The sequence below is a fragment of the Mesoplodon bidens genome (assembly GCF_964165515.1).
Source record: "Mesoplodon bidens genome assembly, chromosome: 15".
NCBI classification, from domain to species: domain Eukaryota; kingdom Metazoa; phylum Chordata; class Mammalia; order Artiodactyla; family Ziphiidae; genus Mesoplodon; species Mesoplodon bidens.
The window spans coordinates 86,427,453-86,442,757 of NC_138171.1; the positions used below are offsets into that span (position 1 = coordinate 86,427,453).

General features: G+C 63.6%; 1 protein-coding gene across 3 annotated transcripts; it reads right to left on the minus strand.

The window, feature by feature from the left end:
• Positions 1 to 303: 303 nt before the first annotated feature.
• On the minus strand, positions 304 to 8,568 carry LFNG (LFNG O-fucosylpeptide 3-beta-N-acetylglucosaminyltransferase). Of its 3 annotated transcripts, none has more exons than XM_081257141.1 (8): positions 8,049 to 8,568; positions 3,461 to 3,509; positions 2,858 to 2,957; positions 2,602 to 2,755; positions 2,409 to 2,494; positions 1,813 to 1,978; positions 1,606 to 1,691; positions 304 to 1,424 (listed from the first exon to the last, which is right to left on the minus strand). In XM_081257141.1, exons 1-8 carry the CDS (start codon positions 8,475 to 8,477, stop codon positions 1,358 to 1,360), a joined length of 1,137 nt encoding a protein of 378 aa, XP_081113267.1. In that variant the 5' UTR covers positions 8,478 to 8,568; the 3' UTR covers positions 304 to 1,357. The 3 variants fall into 3 exon arrangements, 2 of the variants coding, with proteins under 2 accessions (XP_081113267.1, XP_081113268.1); XR_014017668.1 differs by having other exon boundaries at positions 1,375 to 1,424; positions 1,813 to 2,051; XM_081257142.1 differs by lacking the exons at positions 304 to 1,424; positions 1,606 to 1,691 and having other exon boundaries at positions 1,961 to 2,289.
• Between the last annotated feature and the right edge of the window lie 6,737 nt (positions 8,569 to 15,305).

Below are 15,305 nucleotides of genomic sequence, written 5' to 3' on the forward strand. Positions count from 1 at the left end.
CCTCTGGCAGCTGTCCAGGGGTAGGCCAGCACAGACCAGGGCTACAGAGTCTTAGAGCTGCTTGTCGGAGTGAGACTGTACATCCAGAGGTCTCCCCTATGTCCGAGGGTGCCCTGGGCTGGTCACGCCTCTCAGGTACCTGGAAGTTGCTATTTAGATCCCACGTTCCCTTCCCACAATAGTTGGCTTGGAGGTCTCTACACACCTCCCCCACACGAGTGCAAACAAGCCCCCAGCCCCCCTGGTGCAGCTTCCATGAACCTGCAGCTCAGGCCCAACTTCCAGCCGAGACCAGGATGCCCAGGTTGCCCCAAAGAGCATCTTTATTCGAAGCAAAGGACGTCACCATAGCAACACACTTCAATTCCCTGAGAACTTTTCCCTTATCATTCACTTTCCTAGCTATGTCTTTGCAGAAGGAAGAACAGAAGACAAAACACACCTCACTGGTCAGGTGCGCCGAGCTGGGCTGGTAGGAGACAGGTTCTATGCAGAAGGTGGGCAGGGAGAGGCCAGATACCACGACATATAAATACATAGAGTGTTAGACATTTCCATCAGCTTTAACAACAAAGATTACCCCAAGTTTGGCTTCTGCTTTTTCTGATCCACAGAAAAGATAAAATAGCACCCTGCCCGACCCCCTGAAAACACAGACAAAAACACCCTACTTTGTACCCACCCCCTTTCGAAAAACAAGCACAGTAAAAAATACTGTCACAATATTTACAGACACACCCACTATGGGCGACTTTCTCTCTACTTTGGAGAGGAGGTAAGATCCTCAGCTGACTCCCCGTCACACAGGGAAGATGGCTAAGAGAGCGGGGGAGACCCCTGCCCGGGATGGTGCTGCTGCTACCCAGGTACCCAGGCCAGAGCTCAGTGGGAGGAGCGGACTCGGGCCACACCCCCCAAACCCAGCTTCCTCACAGCACTGAGCATGGTGAGTTGTCCTGGGGGCTCTGAGGAGGAGCCGGGATCCCAGGGGGCAGGCGCCTGCAGCTCTGGGCCTGCGCTCAGCAGGAATGTAAAGGCACCTGCACATCGCTGCAGAGCAGCCCCTGGTCCCCATGCAGCCCAAAGACCCCAGAATAATAATAAACCTGCCCTCAGAGTGACCTCTGACTTACAAATCCTTCTGGGGTGGAGCATGGAAAGACAGACAGGCGGTGCCTTGCCTGCTCCTCAGCAGAGCAGAGCTGCCCAGCAGTCTGCTACACGGATGGGCACACAGTACACACACGCGCACAGCCCTGGGGGGAGCCTCGAATGCCAAGGCCAGGGCGGCACAACAGGGGTCCCCGGGCCCTTTGGATACCAGGGGTGCCCGGGGACAGGGTTTCAGCCGTAGCTGCTAGAAGATGGCAGTGTGGGGACACCAGGGTGTGTCCGGGTACAGGTGGCAGTGGATGGAGCGGAACCTGTGGGGACAGAGTGGGGGGCTCGTCCGTGTGGGGTGCGGGTACTGAGCTCACAGCACCGGGGGCCCTCTTCCACCCAAGCAGGCTCCTGGGGGTACTCTTTTGTCATGCTGCTTAGCTGCAGCAGACCCCAAGGGACCCTAGGTGAGCCCCGCCCCCATCTGGGCCTCAGTTTCCTCACCTGGATGGGTCGGCCTCCACTGAGAAGGGGCCCTTAATGTGGACAGCATTCCGCTTGTTTTCAAACATGCCGTAGCTCAAGGTCACCTGCAGGGGGAGGGACAGTGACGCTGGGAGGGGTGCCAATGCCACCCCACCCTGCCCCTTCCCTCCTCTCCCAGCTGCTCTCCTCCGTCCCCATCCCTTCCTGGGCTGCTAGGCAGCTCACCTGCTCATGGAGCTCGGAGGTGGGGACCTGCTGCAGGTTCTCCAGGTGGGAGTGGAAGAGGCCGCTGCGGATGAGGGGCACGCCCAGCAGAGCCTCCACGATGTAGCCGATGGTGCAGTCGTCCGGCAGCCGGATCCGCTCGGCCGTGCTCATGAAGTGGCCTCCGCTGTGGGAGGGCCGGAGGGCCGGAGTGAGCCGAGGCGGGAGCTGGGCAGGAGCCCACCAGGCAGAGCGTCAACCTGGCCGGGCCCAAGGAGGAGGTGCACATGCCCGGTGGAGCAGGGCGCAGCCCGGCCTGTGTCCCTCATGGGCTCTCACGCTGGCAGCTCCCCACCTCCCTGAGCCCCAGGACAGCCCCCTCCTCCATACCAGCCAGATGATTCTCTGAGTTGGGGGTTACCGGACGCAGGAAGGGGTCCTGCCCAACCTGGGTGCTGACCACCCTGGTGGCCGTGGGCAGTGGTGGGACGACTCACCCTGCCAGTACACGTGAGGTTGGGGACACTGGTGCTGGGAAGATGAGTCAAGCCAGGCCCCCAGTGGGGGGACCTTGGGATCTGGGGCAGCCTCGCCTGTGCCCCAAGGCACTCACTCACCTGGCCCAAGGGCTCATCTTCAGGGCCAGCCCTCGGCTGATGCAGAAGCCAGCCCCGCCGGTGGCAAACCAGAAGTGGACGGGACGCTGCGGGAGGGGCACACGGTGAGACTCCCAGACCCTCCCCGCTGGCTGCAGGGACACCTCCAGCCTCCGCCCCGCTCGGCGCAGGCCTGTGTAGGCGGGACACTCACCACCTTGCTCTGGCTGACCCTCTCTGTGGCCTGGATGGGCCTGTCCAGGCTGGGCTTGCCGAGGTAGATGTCCTGCGTGTGCGGGTAGCTGGCCAGCAGCCTCAGCAAGGCCCGCACGTTCACGTAGTTGTCGTCATCCACGTGGCAGAACCACCTGGGGCGAGGCAGGGCCGTCAGGGGGGCGTGGGGGGGGCACTGCCAGGGCCGGAGCCCGAGGGGGGACGCCCCCGGGCCCCAGCCAAAGGCCGGCACTCACTTCCTCCCCGACTCGATGAAGCGGTCATACTCCACGGCCATCTTGCAGGACAGCGCCTGGCGGCTGTGGGCAGCTGAGCAGTTAGTATTGACCACGTTGCCTGCGGACAAGGGGAGGGGCTGTGAGTGGGTCCAAGATGGTTCAGCGAGGGCGGCCTGGCCCGGGGTCACACAGCAGGCCCCGCGAGAGCAGAGCGAGAGAGGGTGGGGGGCAGTCTGTCTCGGGGTGCCCTGGGTTCAAGCCGTGCCCACAGTGGCCTCCCCCTCAACCCCTCCCTCGAGCAGGACCCAGGCCCGGCGATCTCACCCCTCAGCCCAACCCCCTCCTGGGGGCCCCGCCCCGCCCCGCCCCTGCCCATTCAGGCGGCTTTTTCCCAGCACCAGCCACCTGTTGCTGCCACACCAGCTCAAAGGGCCCCGGGTGCTGAAAGGGCCTCATTTGCATGAGAATTGGGCGGGGGGGGGGCGAGTGGTGGGGCGGAGCGTTGAGCAAACCCCTTGAGTAAACTGCCCTCCCAGGCCCGTGGCCTCTCCAGAGGGGAGAGTTTCCTCTGGGCGGGAGCCCCCCCTTGCCTCCCCATGCCTCCCCACGTCCAGGGCTCACCCGTGCGCCTGGCCAGGGCTTCATCTTCCCCGTCCGTGAAAATATACGTCTGCAGGGAGAAATACGGCCTTGAACAGGCAACTCTGTGCCCCGGCCCCCGGCCACCGTGGGGTCCAGGGCTGGGCACCCTGCGGCTTCACAGGGATCCTTCAGTCACACCCATGCCCCACCTTTGAGCCTCAACTTCCCCATATGCAGAGTGGGGCTCAAGTGCCTACCCTGAGTGGAAGTGGGCTGGGGGCCCAGGAAGACCCCACCCCCTACCACCCACCCCCTACCTCGACAGCTGGGCCCAAGGTCAGCCGGCAGCTGCGCCGGCACGAGCCAGGTGCGGTGCCCCGCCCACCCGCCAGGTAACCGGCTCCGGCCTGTCCTGCACACCTGGCGGGGCACACACCCTTACTGACACAGTGCCCAGCCTGTGGGAGGGGCGGAGGGTGGTGGGGGGCAGGCGGAGGAGGTCCGCTTTGGGAAGCCAAGTCTCAATCAGTCGGGGACAAAGGCCTCTGCTGGGCGGCCGCCAAGCACTGGCGGACAAAAGGCCCGGAGGGAGGATGAATCACCAGGCATCGTCCGCCAGCTTTGTCCTGGGCCGCGCTGTGAGGGGAACTCGGCCGCGTTAAGCGGGAGTGGCCGCACAGCCCATTACCATACAGCTGGCCTGGTTAACTGGGCCGGGCTGGGCACAAGGTCCGGCGGGCTGGGGTGTGGCCACAGCCCTGCAGTCCTCTGGGCTGGGCCCTCAATACCGGGGCCTCCCTCGCACCCCGGGCTGCGTGACCAGCCAGTGCAGCGGTCACCTTCTCTGAGCCAAAGCAGCCTCCAGGGTCCTGAGGAGACGCGGTCCGCAGGGTTTTGAGGCGGGAAACCTCTCGTGCCCCAGCGCAGGAATCAGTGCCCCCAGCATCCATGCAGCCTAGCAGCCCCACCTGCTGCTCGCCTTGCTCAAGGCCACATCAGGGCTCCACCTGTGCCAGCACAGGGCCACCCCTGACAGGATCGCTCCGCGGAAGACGGGGGTGGGGGGGACCAACGGGGAGGGGCCAGGAGCTGCCAGCGCCCGCCTGGGCCCGTCGGCACACGGGGAGGAATGTTCCTTTTCCTCTGCCTGGCCCGCCCAACGCGTGCCGCCCAGCACACCCAGGCGTGGCTGAGTGCAAAGCCCAGGCCCGGTGGAGGGTGCTGGGAGCACAGGCAGCCGGAGACCCCCCACCTCCGTGCCCACCAGGCCTCGGTTTCCTTCTGTGTACAAACGGGTGGAAGGGAGGGGCCGGCGTGTGCAGGCCTGGCATACAGCACAAACCCAGTGACCTGGGAGGACTCACCTGCAGTGCCCACCCTCAACTGGCAGCCCCAGCTCCTTGCCCAGCCTGAGCCCAGACCCGAGCACACTCTCAGTGAGGTCACAAGCTGGCGGGGCCTAGAGAGAGCTAAGGGGGGCGGCAGGCTCCTTCTACACCCTCTCCACGCACGCACCCCCTTCCAGAGCAGACACCCCAGGGCAGCCCGCACGCACAGACTCGCATCCAGCGCCCCCGCCCCGCCATCATCTCAGCCCAGGAATGCCGTGGGAGGACGAGGCCGGCCCGTGCAGACGCGCCGTTGCCGCCACTGGATTAAAAGGAAAATGCTTTCTTAATGAGATCAAGGGAGGCCTGTTCTCCCGCGCGCTTGGTGGTGCCCTAAAAACCCAGCCCAAGGCTACGGGGAGATTAAAGTCACCTTTGTTCAGAGGGGAGTGCTTGGAGGCGTGGGGTGTGGGGTGTGCGGGTGCCGGGCCTCCGGTCTCCCCACATCAGAGCAATCAGGAGGGGAGGGGAGGGGACAGGCTGCCCGGCCGCGGGCCTCACGCACTGCTCAGAGCCTCAGTTTCCGCCCTCTGTGCAATGGGTGGAACCAGAGCTCACGGGTGCCCAGAGCAGAGTGCTCCGACGCCTTCTCTTCTTTCATCTCCCTAATGGCCCTGGGAGGAGAGCACCATTACGACCCGAGTGTACAAGTGGGGAAACTGAGGCCCAGAGAGGGGCAGCCCCCCCCCAAGTCTGCAGTCACACCCCGGGGCAGAGGCGGTGCTGGTCCACCCCAGCCATGCCTTCCAGGGACCAAGACACACACATCCCTCCCGCCCCCCCGCCCAGACCCCTCCCCACTTCCCCAAAAACGACAGGGCTGGAGGAGGAAGAGCAGGGCAGCAAGGCCGCAGGGCTGGCTGTGGGTGGGCGGGGGGGACACCCACAGGAAGCGGCATTGTTCCTGGAGCTGCGATTCAAAGAAACACAGGATGCCAAGCTCCCCCCCCCAACAATTGTGGCTGCCGCGGTGGCAGCCGCTGCAGCCTGGCCCACTCCGGGAGGGATGGGGGAGGAAAGTGCGGGCCAAAGGCCCAGCCCCTCATCCTGGACTCCAAGGCCCGTCACAGTGTGGTCTCTACTGACCACCCCCACCCAAGTCACTCCAATTGCTGGAAGTTTCTTGCACACACCCCCATGTTTGTGCTCAAGATGCCCAATTGCCCTTTCGGGGCATTTTCTTCTCTCAGTCTAGCTCACATGGCACCTCCTCCAGGAAGTCCCTCCCTCCCCAACACGGGTCAGATGCCCACTTTCAGCTCACACAGCCTCTCTGGGTTTCCCCCGCTGCGGCCCTGACTTCCTTGAGTCTCCCCCATCAGACTGGGTCTGAATCACCCCTCACAGGGCTGGGAGAGGAGGTCTCTCTGCTGAAACAGTTTCAAGGACCCCTCCCCCACAGGACACCGTAAGAGGGGTTCCTGCTTGCTGTGACACATGAACCCATTGTTGGGGACAGATTCGGCCTCTCCTGGGTGGGGGCCCTGGGGTGAGAAGGAAACCCAAGTGGCCCCTCAATGGGGGTGGGGAGCAAAGGGTCCAGGGGAGGGATGGCCTCCACCCCGACTCCAGTACTCCCCGGGCTCGTTCCCTACATCTCTAGGCTTTACCAGTCCTCTTTTACGACAACCTACTGGAAGGGCAATGCTTTCCCTGTTTCAGAGATGAGGAGACTGAGGGTCAGAGAGGCCCTTGGTCTTGCCCAAGGTCACCTAGCTTGGCTGGGACTGGTACCTGAGACCCCCCTGACGCTATTCCCTCTGCTGGAGAAAGCCCCCCAAGTCCAAGACGAGGGGTGCTCAGAGCTGGTGGCAGCCCAGAGGGGGCTGAACCCTGCCAAAGGTCACACAGCAGGGAGCAGAGTCCTGGGGGATGGTGCCCGGCTCAGGGATGGTGCCCCACAAGGGCTGTCACTCAGGGACGTGGGGGACCCCACAGGCCCTCATCGCCAGGCAACCTGAGTGGCCAGCATGCCGGCGGCGGTTCCCATGGAGCACATAGCTGCACACAAGAGGCCGGACGCCTTTCTCCACTGGAGAAAGGGGCTTTGTTACCTTGCCCAAGCGGCCGGCGTGAGAGCCGCCCGGCGCTGGGAATCCTAACGGCCCAGCAGCCAAACAAAACCTGCAGCCCCCACTGCCCCCTCCTGCCGGCCTGCTGAGCCCCTGGGAAAGGGACGCTGTGTTCCCAGGAGGCTGCCATGGGGTTCCCAGGGCCCCCTCCCCATGCTTGGACCAGATAGGACCCTGCCCCCCCAGGCCCCATCAGGACCCCACCATGGCCCTGCCCCCAAACAGGGCTCAGCCAGGCCAGAAGGCCCCCAGACCTCGAGGGCTGAAACAGGGAGGAAGCAGTGTGGGCTCTTCTCTGAGCCCCCAGCCCGGTCCAGGGTCCTTCACCCTCATCCCAGATACCCAGTTTGTCCCTTGAGTTTCCCAGCTCAGGGATATCCACCCCCCACCCCCGCAGGGCTCACATTCTGCCCTCGTCCTGCCCCAACCCAGCCGTCCTGCTGCAGCCTGGAGGGAGATTTTCAAAGTGGGGTGTGTCTTTATTATGTGTGTGGAGGAAGTCGATGCTCAGCTGGGATGCACTGAGCACAAGGCTCCAGGCTCCAGAGGCTTCTGCACTGTGGAGAGAGGACCGCCGAACAGACTCTGAGACCCAGTGCTCTCTTTCTTTTGAGACGGACTCCCCAGGGCCCACTAACGCCCACCCCCAACTTCAGAATATTTTCTACAGTGACTTGTCCCATTGCAAAGACTGGGATGGGGATGGGACTGGCTCTGTGCCCAGGGGTCCTAACCCCCCACTCCACCTCTAAAGAAAGAGTCTTCTTCCCAGGGAGGGAATGAGCCCAGGGTGACGCCCCATGCAGAATCTGCCTTGGGGAGGTTTGGGGACAGTAATGCCCCGTTAATGAGTTCCAGTGTTTGAGGGGCAAGAAGCATCACAGGGCACCAACCCCAGGCACTGGTGGCTGGTGTAGGGTCAGTGCAGGCCACCCAGGGCCCTGGAAGTTGGCTGGGGATGGGTCCCCAGCACGCACTTCCACAACCGTATGGGGAGAGTGGCCCCACCAGGAAAACTGGGCTGGAAGGGGGTGGACTGGCATCACTACCCCCTGATATTCCCAGTGGCTGTACAGAGATGCAGCCTGGCGCCCATCGGATGCTGCCACCAGCTGGACAAGAGGGCACCTTCTCCCCTGCCCACTTGCCCAGGCTGCGGGGGCTCACCATCTCCTTGTGGCGCGAGATCCACGTCTCCAGCAGCAAGTCGAGGCGCGCACGGTGAAACTTTTTGGTGGTCTTGACCGCGATGAAGACGTCGTGCGGCGTGAGTGGCTCAGCCGGGGGCCGCGGATGGCCGTCTGCGGGGCGGGGGACGCTGCCGGGAGGTGGGCCCGCGTCTCTACGAGAGCGGGTCAGCAGGCTGAAGTACTCGGACAGACTGTGCACCTCGCGGACTAGCACCCCGGGTGCCGCCGCCGCCTCCAGCCCGGGAGCTGGGGCCGCCCCCGAGGGGCCCGCCAGGCTGCGCAGCGCGCGCCGACCGCGCTCAGCGGGCACCGGGGGCGGCGGCGGGTCGGCCGTGAGCACCAACAGGCAGGCGAGCAGCGCGCCCGCCAGCGCCAGAAGCAGGCGGCGGCCGCAGCGCTTGAGCATGGTGGGGTGGCGGCCGCGCGGTGCGCCCAGCCCCACGCGCCCTGCCCGGTGCGCCCTGCCCCTCACTCCGGCGCCGAGGATCTGGGGTCCCGCGGCAGGTCCAGCAGTGCACCGCCCGCGCCCTGCGCTCTTAAACCTCCCCAGCATGGCTCCGCCCCCCGAGGGCGGGGCCCTCCGTGAGGCCCCGCCTTCAGCACGAGCTCACTGGCTCCCGGGCCCTGGGGCGGGGCCTCTCCAGGTTGCCCCAGATGCTCTGCAGAGCCCACGTGGGGCCGCGGCGGGGGTCTGGGAACTGCCGAGCGGGCGTCATGGGCTCCCGCCCCCGGTCCGCACGTGCACGCCCCGGCCCGCCCCGCCCCGCCCGGATCGCGCCCCCGGGCAGCGGGGCGGCGTGGGGATGTAGGTCCGCCCCGCCCCAGTGGCCCTGAAGGGGAAACCCAGGCTGACCAGCGCCGGCTGGAGCTATACCCGGAGTCTGACATGCGGAGGGGCGCGCTCTCGGCGCTGTGAGGGGGATTCTGGGACAGGGACTTCGGGCTCAGTCGTCCCGCGGGGGACGTCCTTCCTTCCTCGCTCCACACTTCCCCTCCCCGAGCCCGGCTTCCTGCCCTAGGGACGGCGCAGGCCTTGTAACAGGGCTGGTGCCTGGGTGGACCTGACCGCTCGGTCCAGAGTACCCTTTATTAATATGGAGGAGGTGCTTAGCCACCTGAGCCACAGGTAGGGACACGAGGTTCCAGCGAGAAAGCACCTTACCAAATTCCATCTCTAGCCCCCGAGCTAATGTCCTCGTCTCTGCCCAACGTCGGAGGGCAGAGGATTGGTTCCCCGAAATCCTCAGGCGCCCCGTGGAGCCCCGAGAAGAAACCGAGATCGCCCCTCCCCGCGCGGGATGAAAGGCCGCCTTCTGTCCCATTTGGTCCCTCTGCTCTCGGGCCAGATGTGGCCCAGCTGTGCCCCCGCCCCGCCTCCCCGGCACACGGCGGCTCCCACCCCCGGCCCTTCCCACGGACTGGGCCAGCCCACCGCACGAGCAGGGGCGGCAGGAATGTGCGCCGACAGCCTGGGTTGAGGGTTAGGGACGAGGGGCGAGGAAGTGGCCAAGGGCTCCCCGTGGCGAAATCCAAGTCTGAGTCTCCCGCCCGCAGCATCTTCCGGAAGCGCGGCTGGGGGCGGCTCTGCGCTCGGCTGCCTCCTTCCCCTCCGCCCTCAGCTCCTTCGCATCCCCCTCTAAGGAGGCCCTAGGCAACCACCGCGGATAACTGGTCCCCCCTTAGCGCTCACTCTGCCCGCTGGCCCGTTTTCTTCATAGCGCTTACCTCTGCCCGATGGCACCCCTTCGTGGTCCCTTTCCCTCCACTTGAATGTCAACTGCGGAGAACAGGGCCTGGAACGTAGTAGGTGCTCTATAAAGATTTACTGTGTAAATGTCTGGCCCGGGTTCCAGACTCTCGCCTGGCGCATTTGTTCTCAGGGCCCTGGGGCCCTACCCCTTGCCCCTCTGGGATGGGGTGCGGTGGAGAATGGGAGTTCCCAGGCCTCTTCCTGTACCCACCCCCAAGGTAATTAGCAGGCGCCACCTCAGGCAGGCAGATGCCTGAGCAGATGGTGCTAGCTGTGCCCAAGTGACAAGACTCCCATAGAGTCACCTCCTGCCATAAACCCCTCCCCCGTCAGCCAGAGTCCAGCCTTGGAGCCTCTAGTCAGCTGGAGAGGTGGGGGTGGGCAGGGGGGAAATGGACCCGATGGCGGGGTGGCCACCCCCAAACAGTCAGCTGAGTCCCAGCACAGCTCCAGCCTCCTGTCTGAAGGGTCTCTGTACCCCATTTCCCTCGCCCCACCACCGATGCTTATCTATCCCATTTCTGGGCTATTTTGAGAGGGGGCCTCCTCCACGACCTTCTCCCCGCTGGACCTCTTGAGCAGCCTCCACCCTGGTCTCCCTGCCCCCAGTCTACCTGCTCTATTGATTCTCCACTCAGAAACCACACAGCTTAATCAGACCCACACGCCCCTCACACACACACACACACACACACACACACACACACTCACAGGTCAAAATCTTTGATGGTTTCCCATGGCCCCTGAGTTCAAGTCCTAGCCTCGTGTCCATGTACCTCCCAAATGGGTCTCAGCTCCATTTCTTGCTACTCCCTGCAATGCCTCCCCATTCTCTAACAGCCCCCAAACCATCAAGCCCCCAAATCTTTGCATGAACTGTGCCCTTTACCTGGGATTCCGTCAGTGGCACCCACATTAAGTGGTACCCACTAGGTGCTGAGTGTCCTGCAAGAGGTAGGAGGGACAGCAGCGTGAAGCCATGCCACCCCATACCCCCACCTGATGAGGTCCTGTGAGCCAACCCCTCCGTGGCCCCTACCCAAGGGGCAGGACCCCCTGCTCCGCACCCCAGAGCATCCCTGCTTCCTCCAACTCATGCTCCCCGGTTCGTGCTACATAGTCCTGGCTGCTGTGCCTTTGACGCACCAGACAGCAGGTGTGATGTGCCCATTGTACAGAAAGAAAGTTGAGGCTCAAGAAGCACTGCTGCATTTTACTCGGGGAGCGAGGAGGAGGAGCAACTGTAGAGAGGGGCAGTGGCCCAGCCTGGCAGGGGCACGGTGTAGAGGCCAGCAGGGGGGTTTCTGCACCTCTCTGCAGCCAGGCTTGGTGAGAGTGGGGGGACCTGGGTGTGAGTTCCTGTCTGGGAACAGCAGGACAAAGCTTTGCAGCATTCTTGTGGGGGCCACGGGCTTTGGCAAGAGTGATTCAATTTCTTTGCTGTCAGGAGAATGGAATTTCGTGGTGACTCCTTGAGGTCTGAAAACTGTAGGGGGGGGTGGCCTAGCCACCCCCGCCCCCTTCCCTAGGCTCAGCTCCAGCCTGAGGCACTCCCCTCCCCTGCCCTCACCCTAGGCCCAAAGGCTCCCTCCAGGGACCCCCTGGGCCAAACAGCTCTGATTGGGGGGTGGTGAGAGAAGGAGGTGCTGGGCCCAGGACAGGAAATGGGGACCCAGGGAAGGGATGGGGAGGGCTGACCAAGTTGCCAGGAAACCCCTTGAGGCCTTAGGGTCCTTGGGAAGGGGGATGGGGGAGAGGCTGTGTCAGGGTCCTCCCCAGGTATGGGACACAGCCCCGGGGCTGGGGCCTTCTGGAGCCAGACTACTTGCTTTCCAATCCCAGAGGGGCCACTTCTCAGCTTTATGACCTTGGACCTGGGACATTCCTCCTCTGAGTCTCAGTTTCGCCACCATAACACGAGGATGCCATTGTTGTTCATCTTATAAGGTGCCGATGGGCAGTAAGTCAGACGAGCAGGTGGACTGGCCCTCTGGCTCAGGGACATGGGTGTGTGCGCCTCTTGGGCGGCTGACCTCCGCTCAGCATGGCACGGCCCCTCCACCAGCCCCCGAGTGGGGCTCCTGGGCAGCCGGGTGGCAGAATGGCTTGAGAACTGCCGAACGAGGCTGAGTGGAGAGGTGGCCGAGGACAGGAGGCCCACATGACCAGCGAGGCCCCAGGGGACTCTCCTTGCCTCCCTGTCAGCTCAGAGGAGGTGTTGTGTGCCCATCTGAGCTCAGGCCCCCTTTCTGGGCTGGGGCTCATCCTGGGGCCTCCTGCAAATGGAATCAGCCCCAGCGGGTTCTAGAAGCCCCTTCCCCACCAGCTCCTGGAGCCTTGGGGCTGGCCTCCCCTGAGTGTCTCTTTCCCGGGAAGATCCAGGAGACATAATGGGTGACCCATTAACTTGAAGGGGGTCATCCAAGGCAGTCCTGCTCGGTGTCCCGGGAACAGCCTTTCCCAACCCAGCAGCAGAGCCCAGAGAGGGAAGGAAGGCACGGTCCCCACCTCCACGAGGTGGGGGCCGGCAAGTGGAGCCCCATCTGACACAGACATGAGAAGCCTGTCCTCAAGGCTGCCGTCAGGGCGTGTGAGGAAAAGTGACAGCGTGGGAGCCCCAGATGCCAGGGTGCCCACAGGCTTCCTGAGGGGCAGTGAGTGGCATGCCCGCGGTGGCCCAGAAGCTTCTGGACGAAGAGTCAGTGCTGGCAGGAGGGGAGGTAATGGAGAGGGTTTGGCTTAGAAGCTCAGTGCAGAAGGGAGGGGGCACAGCAGGCGACGGCAGCTGATCCGCATTACTGATGGTCTGGGTGGCAGTGCACCCGTGAGAACAGACAGCCTACAGCTGCAAATGAGCCCCCGGCCCAGTTCCGCCTGCCTGCCGGCTCGCTCTGCCTGGAGCCCCTCACCCCCGGCCCACGCTCTGTGTGGTCTTGGGCCAGTTCCCTTCTCTCTGTAAGTCTCAGGATTTTACAATCCTGAGATATCTGTAATAAGGATATAGCTGGTACCTGCCCCGCCCTGCCAACCCTGGGCTGGCTAGGGGCTGGTACTCTGCAGATGTAAAGCACCAATGAGCACTGGTGGCCTGGCCCTTTGGCCTGAACCTTGGGGCCTGGTGTGGTCAGAGCAGCCAGGCCGACTTGGCCTGGATGGCTGAACAAGGCTTCGGGGAGTGTGGATGGATGGATGGATGGATGGATGGATGGATGGATGGATGAGGACATACAGAGATTCAAGGGAGCAATTCCCCCCCAGCCCCCTCCCGCTCAGGGGAACATGGGTCTCAGGGTAAAAGGAGGCCTGGCAGGGCTGCCCACTGAGCTCTGAGCTGGCAGTGGGGATGGGGCCTCAGGGCAGAGCTGACCCCCATGAAAATGACCGCATGCTATGTGTCTGCCCTGCACTGGGAAATGGGCATTTCCCACTGTGCCGCCTCAGGAAGGCCTCAAAAGGTCCCACTCAAACCATTGGTCCTACACGTGGGACACAGGGGTCCAGAAAGGGGAAAAAGGATGCCCTTGACCCCACGGGAAAGTCAGGGTGTCTCAGCCCTGGGACCAGGGTTTGCGCACACAGTGAGGGCGGCGGGCCTAGAGCTGGCAGCTGTGTTTCTTCCTGGTGGCTGCGCTGGGGCCATCTGGGCCGTGGGGCTGGATGGAGCTAATCTGATTTGGAGCCCCCAGTGGCAGAGCCCCACCGCCAGAACCCATTACTGACGTCCTGCAGGGGCCAGACTCCCACCAGGGAGACACCAGAGCCCCTCTGCCCCAGCTGGCCTTTGTCTTCCCAAGAATGGCTAGCTTGTGCTGGGCAGGGGTGAGCCGTGGCTGTGCTGGTGCCTGCCAGGCTCCAGGCATGATCCCCTGCCCCAGTCATGACCCTGTGCCCAAGTGGATGGGACCAGACCCCAGGAACAGTGGGAGGAGGGGCTCTGGGCCGGATGGGGTGGCTGGGCTCAGGGTCTTGGCTCCCAGGGAGCCCTGCTTCCTGCGTGATCCTGAACTTGCCTGCCTCTCCCTGACCTCAGGCCCCTCCTCCGTCTGGAACACGGGATGGCGTTGTCCTCCCTCTTGCTCACCGGCATGGGAGAGCACGTGGCATCCCTTGATATTCTGGGCTGCCCTGGAAGCTTGCGGTGGGGTACGCGCCCAGGAGCGGCAGTCCCAGTCCCAGAGAGATAAGCCGCCACCATGGAGCCATCCACCCGTCTGTCTGTCTGTCCATCCAGCTGTCCGTTCACCCACCCATCCAGTAGCATCCCTGGGCGCTTTCTCCATTCCCAGCTCTGGCTCCAGGGGAGTGTAGGAGGTGACTCAGACACAGCCCCTGGTTCCAGGGGGCTCACAGTCTCCTGGGGAGGATTCTTCCAGCACCCAGATGTTCCCCAAGCAGGCAGAGGGTGGTAGGGGCTGGAAGATGGGTCAAGTCCAAGTGTGCCAGGGGCCTGGGCAAGGGAGAATCCACCTTGTGCCAGGGCTGGGGGTACAAGGCTTCAGGAGAGCCTTCCAGGAAAAGATGGTGACTGTCCCCCTGTAGCTTGAAGGTTTGGGCAGGCAGAGGTGGATGGGAAGGCAGTCGGGGGTGACTGGAGTGTTTCCATGGGGGTGTGGGGAGAGCAGTAGTGGGAGATGAGGCTGGAGAGGGGTGAGCAGGAGCCTCAGGACCCAGGCTCAGGAGGTCGGGCTGGGGAGGAGCTGGGGAGTCGCTGGGGAGGGGCTGGGGAGTCATTGGGGAGGGGCTGGGGAGCCTCAGAAGTTTTGTGAGCAAGAGGGGTGTGGTCTAGGTTGCTTTATCAAAGGAGGAGAAGCAATCGCGGTTCAGCTCAGACACCAGGAGTCAACCCTGAGCCTCCCTATCTGTCTGTCTGTCCCTCCGGGCCTTGTGTCCTTGCTGTCCTTGCGGCCAGAGAGGGAGGAAGCCGGGAGGGGTCTGGGGGCAACGTCGGCCTTTGTGCTCCCTCCTCCCTTCCTTGGGAGCCTGTGCCAACAGTAAAGCTGAGTCTGGGGAGGATTTTCGGAAGAGGGCAGGGCCAGGTTGCTCGGAGGTGGGTGGACCCTGGTGGGAAGGGAGGCGGGAGGCTGGGGGGACTGGACAAAGACTGGGCTGAGGCCAGCATCAGAGGGAGGCCCAGGCCTCTACGGCTCTGCCCTCCCTCTGCAACCCCAGTTTAGCTGTCTGTACACTGTCTGCAGGGCTTCCCCCTGGGTTCTCAAGTAGGGGTGAGTTTGGCCCCCGGGGGTAGTTGACAATGTTTTTGGTTGTCACCCCTCTGGGCGCAGGCAGTGCCAGTGGATCTGGTCAGTGGAAGCCAGGGACGACACTAAACGTCCTACTACATGCCAGACAGGCCCTAAACAAAGAATTTTCCAACCCACAGTGCCAAGAGGCTGAGGGGGAGCGATCACCGGTGAAATGACAGGTCTCCCTCCAGGCTCAGGCCTCCGTGGGGCGCTCGGGGCTGGCTCTCCTGCCAGGCCCGGG